The sequence below is a fragment of the Globicephala melas genome, chromosome 2, assembly GCF_963455315.2.
Source record: "Globicephala melas chromosome 2, mGloMel1.2, whole genome shotgun sequence".
Classification (NCBI taxonomy): Eukaryota; Metazoa; Chordata; class Mammalia; order Artiodactyla; family Delphinidae; genus Globicephala; species Globicephala melas.
The window spans coordinates 31,370,577-31,384,975 of NC_083315.2; the positions used below are offsets into that span (position 1 = coordinate 31,370,577).

The 14,399-nt window shown below is 45.4% G+C and overlaps 2 protein-coding genes across 6 annotated transcripts in view; both read right to left on the reverse strand.

Moving 5' to 3' along the window:
- APBA2 (amyloid beta precursor protein binding family A member 2) overlaps positions 1-933 on the reverse strand; it is a 198,437-nt gene extending 197,504 nt beyond the window's left edge. For 4 of the 5 annotated variants that reach the window (XM_060293726.1, XM_060293727.1, XM_060293722.1 and 1 more), the window contains exon 1: positions 354-494. The gene's annotated coding sequence lies outside the window, so the exon portion shown is untranslated. Of the gene's footprint in view, positions 1-353; positions 495-755 lie in introns of those variants that run through there. The other variant, XM_060293723.1, reaches the window with a different exon arrangement.
- Positions 307-1,173, reverse strand: LOC138842563 (decreased expression in renal and prostate cancer protein-like). Its single transcript, XM_070045032.1, has one exon. It carries the CDS (start codon positions 1,171-1,173, stop codon positions 307-309), a length of 867 nt encoding a protein of 288 aa, XP_069901133.1.
- Between the last annotated feature and the right edge of the window lie 13,226 nt (positions 1,174-14,399).

Genomic DNA, 14,399 nt, shown 5'->3' on the forward strand with positions numbered 1-14,399 from the left:
ACCCAGAAACGACCCTAAACTGGGGAGTTGCCGCCTGGCACGGGGACTGTGTGCCAGCGCCCAGCGGGGCCGCGGAACGCTCCAACGGCCCGGCCAGCCCGGCGGGACCCAAGCGGGCAGCCACCGCCGGCCCGCGCCCCGGCTCCGCGCCGGGTCGCCCCTCGCCGCGGCACCCCCAGCCCGGGATGCGCGAGCCGCCGGCTCGGCCCCGCCGCGCCCGCCCGCCGGTCCAGGGGACGCCAGTCTGCTCCCCCCGACCCCCCGGCGCCCCCCGCGCCCCAGCCCCCCGCTCCCGCCCGGGCGCCCTCAGACTGCGGCCGTGGGCGGGTCGGGCGGCCCGGACTCCCGCTTACCTGGTGCGGGCGCGGGGCCGCGCGGGTGCACTGCCGCCCCGGCCGGCCGCCGCCGCTCCGTCAGCGAGGCCGAGCGCCGGGCCGCCGCCGCAGCTCTTTGTGAGCCGCGCACCAAGATGCTGCGGAGCCCGGGAAGCTGGATAGCAGCGGGCGCGCCCCGGACGCGGCGTACGGCACGCAGGGCCGCCCCTGCCCGGCGCACGCGGCGCGGCCCGCGGGTGCACCCCGCACCGGCCTGCGGCTGGCAGCCCGCGCCCCGCCCCGCCCCGCCCCGGCCTCGCCCGCGCCCCCAGCCCGGCGAGAGCGCGCGGCGGGAAGACAGGGAGGAGGACAAAGATGCGTGCGTGCCCAGCCCTTTCCCCTGAGCCCGCGCCGGGACAGTCAGAGGGCAGGAGGGCGCACCTGGGGTCCGGATGCTGCGGGGCCGGCTTCGGGGCTGGGGGCCCGAGCCCAGCTGTGGAAGCCGCGGCCCCCCAACCGCCCCGGGCCCTGGGGAGCACACAAATTCTCGGGCGCGCCCGGGACCTGCGGGATAGGGAGCCGTTGGGGTCTGATCCTCCGGCGGGTGGAACAGGTGACAGCGAGGCTTTCTTGCGCCCGCACCTGCCCTGGGCGCCGCGCTGCCCCCTGGCGAGCTCCCGAGCGCGTTCGGCGGAGGGGCCCCGGCGACCGCGCCCGAGCGCTCGGCCCCGCGCGGAGGCGTGGCGAGAGGGAGCCCTAGGCCAGAAGCCCTGGGGGGATCTCGGCCACGGAGAGCCCCTTCCGGACTGGAGGACCCCTGCTGCCTACCTGCCGCAGATCCCCCAGTCGCTGGTTGCATGCCAGATCCCTGGGAACCATCCCATCACCCCATTTCCAATGTCCTGTGCTGCCTTGGCCTCGACCACTGGCCTCCGCTCCCCCAGGGCCTCGCCCCAGCCCTTTCCCTCCTTGCAGTCCTGAACGGAGAGGACCCAAACCCTGTCCACTTCCAGCTCCCCACACACATCCCAAGGAGAGGAGGTGATCCACCCTACAGTGGGAATAATCCCCCTGGAACCCCCTGAAGGATATGTTGGAGACGCTGGTGTCACCTTTGACCCCTCTGGCCATTCATTCGGTCCCACACAGTCGTGTAACCTGCGGGCTCCACCTGGAGTAGTGCGCAGGGTGCCTTGTCGGTCCGAGCCAGGCTCTGGTGACTCCCTCGCTCAAATCCTGATTATTTGCCTTCTGTTGTCTCTTCTTTTGGCTGGATTGGGGTGCCACTGCGGTGGGGGCAGTTCTGAAGAGGGAAGAGGAGACCTGCGTGGGCCTCATCCTGCTGCCCTGAGCAGAAGGCCTGGGACAGGCTGAGTCCCCAGCCGGACCAGCGCAGACTTGGTGTGGACTTGCTGTGAATGGGCCCTGTGGGCCTGTCTCCCTCCCTGCTCCCCAGCTCCCTCTGGCAGCCCCAGCAGCTCGCAGTGACCCAGAGGGCCTGGGCCTCCAGTTGGGTGGGAGGGGGGCAGAGGTGTGTCCAGGTAGGGCAGCTTTGCAGCTCAAGTGCCAAAAGAAGGCCACAAAGGCAGAGCCCAGAAGCAGGCCAAGGGCAGGTTCCTGACCCATCCCTCTGGCCCCTGAGGTAAGCTGTCTTTGCTGTTTGTGGTCCCCTCTTCCCATGGGCAAGCTCTGGGCCAACCAACAGGGTGAGACCCCAGCGCTGCACACAGGAGCCCCAGTGGCTGATGTTCACAGTCCATGGGGTCAAAGGCACAGGCCCGCCCCAGCCTCACTCAGGACTCCTGAGTCTGCCGGGCTCCAGCCAACCATCTCTTTTCAGAGGATTTGTAGAGAATTTTGGAGTAGGGAAGGCTCTTCTCCGTATTCCACGAAACTGAAAAGCTGTAACATAAAAGACTGTTAAATTTGACTTCATAAAAATCCCTGCCTGGCAATCACCACCATAAGCAAAGTCAACAACAAACCGGAAGCAAAATATTTGCAACTCATTTCACCAACAGTCAACTTCCCTAATATGTCGATAGCATCTAGAAATAGAAAAAAGGACAACTCAAAAGAAAAAATAGACAAAGGTAAGGAGCAGAGAGTTCACAGGAAAGGAAATACAGATGACTTTTATACATCTGAAAAGATGTCCTCCTTATTCAGAATAATAAATGCAAAGTAACACTATACCTAGAATGCCATGGTTTTTGCCTGTTAGAGACCCAGAAGTGCAATAACACAATATGTTCCAGAGGGCAAGGAGAAACACGAACTTCAGCACTTCTGGGAAGTGTAAATCAGCACAACTTCTATGGAGGAATATTAGATCACTTCTATCAAAATTACAAATGTACAAGCCCTTTGACCTAAGAACTCTATTTCTAGGAGGTTTTTTTTTTTTTGGCTGTATTGGGTGTTCATTGCTGTGCATGGGTTTCCTCTAGTTGCGGCAACCGGGGGCTACTCCTCATTGTGGTGTGCGGGCCTCTCATTGCAGTGGCTTCTCTTGTTGCAGAGCATAGGCTCTAGGAGCGAGGGCTTCAGTAGTTGTGGCACGCGGGCTCAGTAGTTGTGGCTCACGGGCTGTAGAGCACAGGCTCAGTAGTTGTGGTGCACAGGCTTAGTTGCTCCATAGCATGAGGGATCTTCCAGGACCAGGGCTCGAACCCGTGTCCCCTGCATTGACAGGCAGATTCTTAACCACTGTGCCACCAGGGAAGCCCATCTAGGAGTTTTTAAACATGTATACCACACATGTGCAAGCTAGCCATATTATTTTTCAGAGTTATTCACTGCATTATTGTGTCACAAATAACTGCAAACAGCCTCGGTATTCTTGACTGGGGGACTGTTAAAAACGTGAGGGCACATTCAAACCCTGAAATACAAGGAGAGAACAAGGAACCATATGATGAATTAACATGGAAGTTTCAAGATAGTTTGTTAAGTGAAAGCACAAAGAGCAGAAGATGTGATCAATGTACCAACGTGTGTAAAAACAGAAAAGGGAAAAAAGAACGAGCATACACCTGCTTGTGTGCCATCATACAGCCTCTCTGGAAGGATCACAAGAAACTCATAAATATTGGTCGCCTGTGGGAAGGAAACTGGTGGCTAGGGCAGGAGTCACAGGAAGACTTTTCACTGATTACCTCTTCTATTTTTGAAGTATATAATATTATTATCTATCCCAAAGCAAAATTTTTAAATTATCATTCAAAACCCTGGTTCTTAACCCTTTGGAGAATAACAGACATCTGAAATCCCTGGTCCCTTTCCCCAAGGGAAGGAAATAGACCCCATCTGATGCCACTAAAGTGGTATCTTCCATAGCATCTTAATCCAAACAAACTTTTTGTCCAACCCAATAGATACCTCCCTGGCTGTAGGGTTGAACCACTGGTCTTGCTCCCTGTCTCCACCTAGTGGCAGTATTCTTGAATTGCAGGCTTGGTGCCCGTGCCCTTCAGCCAAGAGAAGCTCCCCAGCTAGGCAAGAATTCCCACAAGGCAGGAAAGTGGAGCCAAAAACCTGTCAATTCCTCAGCACTTGGCATAACTTAGTTTTTACAAATAATGCACACCTTCCCTATATAGGGCAGAAGACTAATGCTCTGCCTCATAGGCTGGGGAGGACATTCCCAAAAGGCAGAAGGTTAATTTTTCTTTCATTCCCCCCCTGAGTATGTTAGTGGATTTGATTGACACACACATGCCCTCTCTCTGTGGGGTCAGCAGAACCGCTCTCCATAAGTCACCCCTCGGCACAAGCCTCATTGGGTCTCACCTCTCGTCAACACCAAGCACTTGTGCTCATCTTCCTTACCCCTTCATCCTATGCAGTCGAAGTGCCTTGAACCAGGAGCCAGGGGTCCTGTATTCCAGCCCCAGCTAAGACACCAGCCAGGACAGGGCTCCAAGTAGGTCACCTGGGGCTTCCTTCGTATGGTTTCCTCCTCTGTTCAGGTGAGCGAGTTGACCTCGAAAATCCCCAGGGTCCAGGATGGAACCACCCCCATGGAGGTCTTTGATTCTTTTACCCTCAGGACTTAAGTCACTGGGGAAATTCACTAGAGTGAATTTGAGTGAACTCTAACCTGTTAGACTTATATCCCATTCTAACAGGTTTTTCCTTTACTTTAGCAGACACAGAGGGAGGTAGTATGGAAATGCCTTTGCCAACCACGGAAGCAAAGGACCTTCCCCCAAAGTAAATACTGTTGATTTTTTTGACCAACTTCAGGACGTAGATTCTGCCCCCAAATTCAGGCTTTATAGCAATAGGTGGATGATTATAACTATGAATCCTCTGGCTCCTGACCCTCCAGATTCAGACCTTCAGTGACCACACAGAATGGGCTGCAGGACACAGGTATCTGCGGAGCAACGTGGAGCAAGGGCCTCACCCTCGGGTGGGCCTCTGAAGAGGGGTGCACCACGCAGGTGCTGGCATGTCTAGAAAAAGCAGAGGTTTGTTGTTCTTGTGAGAGAAGTTACCCACTGCATTTTGATAAAGGTGGGGACAAAAATTTCACCGCAGGGCAGACCTCCTTTATTCTAGAGACTCTGTTGTGTAGATGATAGAGGGGAAGTAGTACAGGCCGTAAGGTGGGGATGTAGCTCGTATGTGAGGGATGGATGGTAAGTAGATGACATGGTGGAGACAGCTGGGTTGACGTCATAGGGCAGTACCTTGAGCGAGTCTGATGACAAGGAGTGGGACGTGGCATCACCACCAATGTGAGTGGGGGACAGAGTGTGGGCAGATTGTGACAGGTGTGAGGCTACTCCTCGACACTCCTTATTATGTAACTTGGGTCAAGTGGGGAGGGTGTTGGAGGTGGGTCGTTCTTCACACGGAGGTCAGACTTCTTGGGAGGGACGGGCCAAGACTCCAAATGCTGTTCTCCAAGACACAACATGAAGGCAGACTCGTGGGGACCCGGATGAACAAGATCAAAGCCTGGAGGGGCAGGAGCACAGAGGGGCTGGGGACATAACAATTCCCCAGGGGAAGGGGGCATCTAGGCAGGACTGCAGGACCCAACCTGAGAATTCCAGAGGGGTCTGCTTTGGGCACGGCCAGAGAGGGTGTGTTTGGGAACCGGTGGGCAGGCAGGGGGCAGAGCCCACTGTGGAACTCCATCACAGCAGAGCCAGGAGGGCTGTCTGGACCTGTCTTGAAAGCTCACCGTGGGTGTCAAGGAGAGCATTTGGAAGGGATCTGAACCCCCTCGGCAAGGGATGGCTTGGGACAGCTTCCTGATGAGAGGCAGGTACAGCATCAGTGATTAACAAGATAAGCCCCCGATTTGTGTAATATGAATGTTCTCCAGGTGGCTGTGGTCCCATCCGGTTCTCAGAGTCTCTTATTCCAAGTGGAGGAGGGAATAACTATGAAAAAGAAAAAAAGTGTGATTTTTAAAGGTACGTATGTACATGGCTTCTTGAAGAGAAAAAGACCAGCACTTTAAAATACCAACTAAACTGGACGGATGATTTCGTGCCGATCCATGCTGTTTTCATTCTGTGACCCCAGACTTCCCTCAGCCCTCCAGCTGTGATTCCTAGCTGTGAGTATTGTCCCCAAGCCAGGAAAATCAGAGAAGAGGTCGGCCACATTCCTGGCTTTGATACTTCAAAGGCAAGGTCTGGGGCTAGGAGAGAAAGGGGAGCACAGTCCCTGCTGTCTGTCTGGGGCTGTGACTCTCAAATTGTGGTTCCCCACCAGTCTGACCTGGTTAGAAGTGGAAATTCTCAGACCTCACCCCAGACCTCCAGAATTGGAGTTTCTTGGGGGCAGAGCCCAGAAACCTATATTTTAACACCCTACAGGTGATTCTGCTGCACGTGGAAGTTTGAGAACCACCAGCTGAGGGGCTCCCCAGGCCTCAATGTGCAGCAGTGGAGGAAGGACAGGCCAGGGGCTTCCTGGGCGGAGGGGCCTGGGGCGGCAGCCTCACAGAGCTCCCAGGGAGCAGGGCTGGGGAAGGCAGACGGCGCCCCCAGCTAGGGGCCCCGGCCCAGGACAAACTGAGCTGAGACCTGGAGGTTGACCAGAGATCCAGGAATCACAGGCACCTCAGCAGATGCCAGCAGGGAGGGCTGAGCAGGCAGGAGAGGAGACCCTCACGGTGCTGCCAGCCTGAGACAGAGGACCGCCCCGCCCAAATGAGGCCCCGATGCTGCTCCCACACTGCCATCCCCACGGCAGTCTGCAGCCACGTTTGGCTCCTGGCCTCTGAAGTCTCACTATTTAGTGGTTTCAACAGACAAAAAGCTACTGTCAAGAGAGCAGCTTGACCACGTGCTGAAATCTTTCCCTTCTATGTAACATCTGTGTAGAAAATATTGTTAAAGCAAAGTAATCCATTCATAGCTAAGACTGGAGTCAAAAAAGAGAAACTCCTTGGACTTGAAATGGTAAATCTTTTCTTTAAAAAGAAGAGGAAAGGAAAGAAAATGCACAGGAGAAGCAGGAGAGGCTGTAGCCATTTGGAGGCTGAGGCCCAGGTCTGATGTTGGCTGCACAGTGTTGCCTCCAGCTCGCTGTCTGCCTGCAGGGAGTAGTTTACAACTCAGAACACACTGGGGAGAATTCTCTCATGGAAGGTCAGTGCAGAACCAGAAATTAGCATATACCTGAGGAAATTTTATACCACGAATGTAAGATAATACAATTAATGGAAGAACCAAGGGAACAGTGATAATAGAGCATCTGAAAAGGATTTTAAAATACATATACCTCAGAGAAATAAAGAAGGAATTGTTACAAGAACAATTTCAATACTTGGAAATAAAAAAAAGTAATTACCGAAATTAACAAATCAATACATGGGCTGAATATACAAGGTGTTGAACAGAAATTGCAAAGAGTGATGTGTGTGCATGCATGCACGTTCATCTCTCACACACACACACACACACAAAGAGTGAAACTTCAGCACATCAAGGATAAAGAAAAAAGAGACAAGTGGGACTTCCATGGCGGTCCAGTGGTTAAAACTCCGTGCTTCCACTGCAGGGGGCATGGCTTTGATCCCTGGTTGGGGAACTAAGATCCCACATGCTGTGCTACCAAAAAAATAAGTAAAATAAAATAAAATAAAAAAGAAAGAAAAAGAAGAACAGGACAAGCTGCCAGAGAAAACAGATACATCACAAATTACTTATACATAAATAAAAATTAGACTACGTCGGATTTCTTGTTAGCAGCCTTTGGTACACAAAGATAATGAATAAGAGCTTTAATGTGCTGAAGGAAAATACCTGTGTAATTTAAGCACTGAATTCCATACCCAGGAAAATTATCTTTTGAGAGAGAGAATGGAACAAAGAAATTTTCAGACACACTTAGAGAATTTTCCACCTTTGCAGAAAGAATTACTAAAGGATAATATAAGGAGAAAAGTGAATCCAGGAGGAAGTAATAAAATGCCAGAAACATTAATGAAGATAAGTCAATAAAACACTTTAGTAGGGACTTCCTTGGTGGTGCAGTGGTTAAGAATCCACCTGCCAATGCAGGGAACACGGGTTTGAGCCCTAGTCCGCGAAGATCCCACATGCTGTAGAGCAACTAAGCCCACGAGCCACAACTACTGAAGCCCGCACACCTAGAGCCCGTGCTCCGCAACAAGAGAAGCCACCACAGTGAGAAGCCCGCACACTGCAACCAAGAGTAACCCCTGCTCACCGCAACCATAGAAAGCCCGCGCGCAGGAACGAAGACCCAACGCAGCCAAAAATAAATAAATTTATAAAGAAAAAAAACTTTGGTAAATTTAAATAAGCTTTGATTTGGTGGAGTTGGGAGAGTGTCTCTGAACAGCAAGCTGGGAATAAAATCCTCTGGGAGAGGAACAACAGAACCTCTTCTGGCTACTTGAAGTAGAAAAGGAATCTATTAAATGACATAGGATAAATCGCAGAAACTGCAGGTGGGCCAGAGGCTCGTGCTTGAGGCTATATGGCAGAAGCAGTGCACAGACAACACTGCAGGACCCCACACAGGAGAATTCCTGTGATGCCTGTTGCCACCTCTGTTAGTCACGGGCATGTCAGCTCTCTGTATTTCAAGCTGGATGTCTACCACTACTGCGGCTGGAAGGGGTTTCATGGTGCTTACTTCTTGAGCTCCCTTCCTTGAATAAAATCTTATGGGGTCTGACTGATCACACGCATGTGCCCTGGATGCAAGGGAGGCTGAGAATGTGAGTTTCTGGTTTCTGCCTTGGGGAGACGTGAGCTCAAAAGATAAGAAGTTCCTCCAAACTTAGGAACTTAGGAAAGGTGTTAAGAAGATGCTGAGTAGCCCCTCCCAAAAGATGAAAATGTTCTGCTATGGGCGAGAAAATAAAGTTTAAAAAGAAAAACATTTATCATTTATTCAATGATAAAATACATTTATACAACGATTATATATCTGTTAGGAAGTTGATGACCCACTCAAACTGGGTAATTTGAAAAGAGTTTATCAACACTAATTATTTGAAAGGAAAATAAACCTTTTGCAATTATGATAAGAAAGATCAACATAAGGGACAAAAAGGGATGAGAGATTATGACTATATACACAAGATACTTTTAAAAATCATAATACGTAAGAGATGCATTGCCGGTATTAAGAGGATGGAGTTCAGATTTATTTGCCTCCTCCTATTATAAATCACCCTGCAAAAGTAAAACGTCAGGAAACAGAAATATGAAATCTATTTCAAGTAAAGGAGACTTCTCTGATCCTCAGCCACAGTGTGGGAAGATATATAAACATGTGTGTGTGTATGTGTGTGTGTCTGTGTGTGTGCACATGTCCTTTTCCAACTGAAAGTTATTTTCAAATTGGACACAAAGAAAAAAAAAACAAATTTAGTTATATTCTGCTTGTAAAAGACACATGCTCAAAATGCTTGAATACACTATATATAAAATAGGTAAACAACAAGGTCCTACTGTATAGCACAGGGAACTATATTCAATACCTTGTAATAACCTAAAATGAAAAAGAATATATATGTATAACTGAATCACTTTGCTGTACGTCTGAAACTAACACAATATTGTAAATCAACTATACTTCAATAATAAGGAAACAAAAAACCAAACTGCTTGGAAACAAAAAAATTGATAGTAAAAGGACTGACCAAGCAAAGACTAACTAAATGAAAACAAGTGTAACTATATTAATATCAAAATAGACTTTAATGAAAGAGTAATAGAGAGAGAGTTTATCATAAGTACTACAAATTAAGTTGGCTGGTAAAACATTATTTCTGAGTGTGTCTGTGAGGGTGTTTCTGGAAGAGCTTAATATTTGCATTGGTGAACTGAGGAAAGAAGATGACCCTCCCCAGTGTGCGTGGGCGTTATCAAATCCTTTGAGGGCCCAAATAGAACAAAAAGGTGGAGGGAGGAAAAATTCACTCTCTCTGCTTGAGCTGAGACATCCGTCTTCTCCTGCCCTCAGATATCCACACTCCTGGTTCTTGAACTTTTACACTCAGACTGGGACTTATAACACGAGCCTCCCAATTCTCAGGCCTTTGGACTTGGGCTGAATTATACCAGTCTTTCCTGGTTCTCCACCTTGCATACAGAATATCTTGGTACTTCTTGGCCTCCATAACCATGTATATACATATATATATATGTATATATATATGGGTTCTGGAGAACCCTAATTAATTCACTCATCCATGATTTAAAAAACATCTTAGCAAGCAAAGTATAAAGCATAAGTTCCTCAACTTGATAAAGAAAATTTACAAAAAAATTTACCACTAACATCATACTTAATGGTTAGAAACTCAAAGCTTTCCTGCTAAGATCAGGAAGGAGACAAGGATGTCCCCTCTCACCACTTCTTTTAAACATTGTATTGGAAATTCTAATTATGCAATTATACAAGAAAAGGAAATAAAAGGTATACGGATTGGGAGGGAAGAAATACAACTGTCTTTGTTCACAGATGATATAATCATCTATGTAGAAAATCCAAAAGAATTGACCAAAAAACCCTCCTGGAACTACTAAATGATTATAGCAAGGCTGCCGTACACAAGGTTAATATTCAAAAGTCAATTGCTTTACTATAGCAGCAATAAACAAGTAGAATTTGAAAATAAAAACACATTAACATTTACATTAGCACCTCCCAAAATGAAATACATAGGTATAAATCTAGCATAATATGTACAAGATGGGTATGAAGAAAACTACAAAACTCTAGTGAAAGAAATCAAAGATGACCTAAATAAACAGAGAGATATTCCATATTCATGGATAGGAAAAAATATTGTCAAGATGTCAGTTCTTCCCAACTTAATCTATACATTCAATACAATCCCAATCAAAATTCAAGAAAGTTATTTTGTGGAAATCAACAAAGGGATTTTAAAGTTTATATGCTGAGGCAAAAGACTCAGAATAGAGAACTCAATATTGAAGGAGAACAAAATCAGAGGACTGACACTACCTGACTTTAAGACTTACTATAAAACTATAGTACTCAAGACAGTGTGATATTGGTGAAAGAACAGACAAATCAATGAAACAGAATAGAAAGCCTAGAAATAGACCCACATAAAGACAGTCAACTGATTTTTGACAAAAGAGGAAAGGCAATACAATGGAGCAAAGATAATCTTTTCAACAAAGGATGCTGGAACAACTGGACATTTACGTGCAAAAAAATTAATCTAGACACAGATTCTGTACCCTTCACAAAAATTAACTCAAAATAGACTATAGACCTAAATGTAAAACTATAAAATTCCTAGAAGAGAACACCTAGGTGACACTGGTCATGGTGGTGATTTTTAAAATACAACACCAAAGGCATGATCCATGGGAAAAAAAAAAAAAGAACTGATAAGCTAAAGAAAGAATTGATAAGTTTGACTTTATGAAACTTAAAAACGTCTGCTCTGTGAAAGAGAATGTCAAGAAAATGAGAAGACAAGCCGCAGACTGAAATATTAGCAAAAGACAAAAAGGATAAACATAAAGGATTGTTGTTCAAAATATACAAAGAACATTTAAAACTCAACAACGACAAAAACTCAATTTAAAAATGGGAAAAAGGCATGACTGGTCCCTCACCAAAGAACATATATACATATATATATATATATACACACACACACACACAGATGGGAAATTAGCATATGAAAAGATGCTCCACATCCTATGTCCTCAGGGCAATGCAAATTAAAACAGCAAGACATCACTACACACCTATTAAAATGGCCAACATCCAGAACACGGACAACACCAAATACTGGCAAGGATGTAGAGTAATAGGAACTCTCTTTCGTTGCTGTTGGGAATGCAAAATGGTGCAGCCACTTTGGAAGACAGTTTGGTAATTTCTTACAAAATGAAACAAATCCTTGATATTTACCCAAATGAGCTGAAAAATATGTCCACACAAAAAACTGCACACTGTGTTTACAGTAGTTTTACTTATAATTGCCAAAAAGTGGAAGCAACCAAGGTGTCCTTCAGTAGGTAAATGGATAAACTGTGGTACATCCAAATGATGGAATATTACTCAGCACTAAAAAGAAATGAGCTCTCAAGTGAAATGAAGCCAATCTAAGAAGGCTAAATACTACATAATTCCAATTATATGACATTTTGGAAAAGGCAGAACTATGGAGACAGTAGAAAGATCAGTGGTTGCTGGGAAAGGTGAATATAGAGAGAACAGAGGATTTGTGGGGTAACAAAGCTATTCTGTATAATATGTAATGATGGATACATGTCATTTTACATTTGCCAAAACCCAGAGAATGTATAACACCAAGAGTGAACCCTAAGGTAAACTATGAATGTTGGATGATAATGATGTCAGTCTAAGTTCATCAACTGTAACAAATGTACCATGCTTGTGTGGGTGTTGATAGTGGGGGAGGCTATATATGCATTTGTGGGGCAGGGGTTATATGGGAACTCTGTGCTTTCTGCTCAATATTGCTGTGAACTTAAAGCTGCTCTAAAAAATAATAAAGACTATTTAAAAGGAAAAAACATAAATGTTCTACACAGAAGAGTCAATTGGATATGTCAACAATTTCTAATATATAAACTCTAAATTATAATTTTGATGAAAACTTAGGCAATCATGTATTTTAAAATATTATCATACTGAAAAAAATTGAATTTTTCAGAAAAATGCAGTAATGAGGTCTTGCAGATAGATACGGCTAAGGCATTTATTAAAATATCTGAATAAGTATTGTAATAAGAGTAATTAGTTTGCTTGTTTTGTTTTTAATGTTTGTAAAAGCCATATAAAGGTTTTAAAATTATGTAGATGTAGTGGATAAATATTTTTAGTTTTCAGAAATAACTTTTCAGTGAAAATAGTTTTTTCTTAACTAAAGAAAAACCCCCACGATTATAATAGATTCAACTTGTTACTCAATAATAATTTCTTTGAAAATGTCATTGAAAAGGTTTTTTTTGTTTCTCTGCTCTGCCAACCAGAATCACCCTGACCTAAGTGTTTTTTCCATAGTTCTGGTTCCTGTTTGCTTGTTCACATCTGGACAGACTGATCTCTCATGACTCTCACTGAGAAGTGGAAAAGAACATTCCCAGAAGCCTCTAGAAACCTTTATTCACGCTCTTTGTGCAGATACAGATCACACACTGTGAACCCGTCACTGGAAGGGTGATGGAATGTAAGTCCAACTTGGGGACTTTACCTGAGGCCTTATCTGTGTGTGGAGAGGGACTAAGCACTGGTATCTAACAAAGTCAGGACTCTATTAGGGAGAAAATGGTGAATAGAGGCTAGGAGGCTATTGATAGAATCTACTACACGTCATATTTTGCAAACATTGCTACCAAATTTTATTCTGCTTATGAGATAATTTTATTGTCAATTTATGAATTAAATTCACAAAGTGAACTTTATAAAACAGATTACATATTGTCATTCAGCTCAATGTTTGTTATTTCCCTGAAACTCCCTCTTTGACCCATGGGTTATTTAGAAGCATGTTGCTTAATTTACAAGTTTTTGGAGATTTTCCTGTTATCGGTTATCGATTTCTAGTTTGATTCAGTTATGATCGCAAAGCATATTTTACATGGTCTTTTTATTTTTTATTTCATTTTTTTGGCCGCGCCACATGGCTTGTGGGATCATAGTTCCCTGACCAGAGATTGAACCCGGGTCCCTTGCAGTGGAAGCACAGAGTCTTAACCACTGGATCACCAGGGAATTCCCTGGTCTTACTTGTTTTAAATGTTAATGCTACTTACATTTAATGTAATTATTGATATGTTAGGATGTAAGTCTGTCATTTTATTGTTTTTTCCTGTTTCCCCTTATCTGTCTTCAAGTGGGTTATTTGGACATTCTTCAATATTCCATTCTGAATTATCTATATTTATGAGTATATCTCTTTGTTTAATATTTTCAATGGTAACTCTAGGGATTGCAATATACATATGACATTTATTACAGTCTACTAGTATTAGCATTTATCTCTTCAGGTGGAATGTTGAAACTTAACCACCATTTAAGTCCCTTTATCCCCGTCCCCCCATGATACAGTTATCTTAAATATTACCTCTACAAGCATTGAGAATGTCAGATAATGCTATAATTTTTTATTGTAACTTCTAAACGACAAGTATAACTAGATGTTATACCTGTCTTCCATAACCACAAGCTCAACGTGCGCACACTACTCATCACTCAACATCTAATCATCCATGAATTTAAGACCAACCACTTTCCCATACATTGTGCATTCCATACATACATCTGTGATTCCTGAAATTCATCTGATACTTGTTTCTCTTTGGGAGTCCGACCAAAAACCTGATATGCCTCTAACTAAGCACAATCTCTGAGATCTATATTCCTTTCCCTTTCCTTTTCTTTTCAACTCATTCATGTTGTTTTATAAGTACATTTAGTTCATGAAGTAGTTTTCCCAACTGGACCATAAATTTCATGGCAGTGGGTTTCTATTCATTTTGTATATTCTTCTAGGACCTGCTGTGGTATCCTAGTACTTGACAGATAACTACAAATTCCCTGCCCTTTCCATGTTTACTGATT

Bases quoted from the DNA above. Each gene is read 5' to 3' on its own strand.
- LOC138842563 (XM_070045032.1), bottom strand. From the start codon at position 1,173: ATGCAACCAGCGACTGGGGGATCTGCGGCAGGTAGGCAGCAGGGGTCC.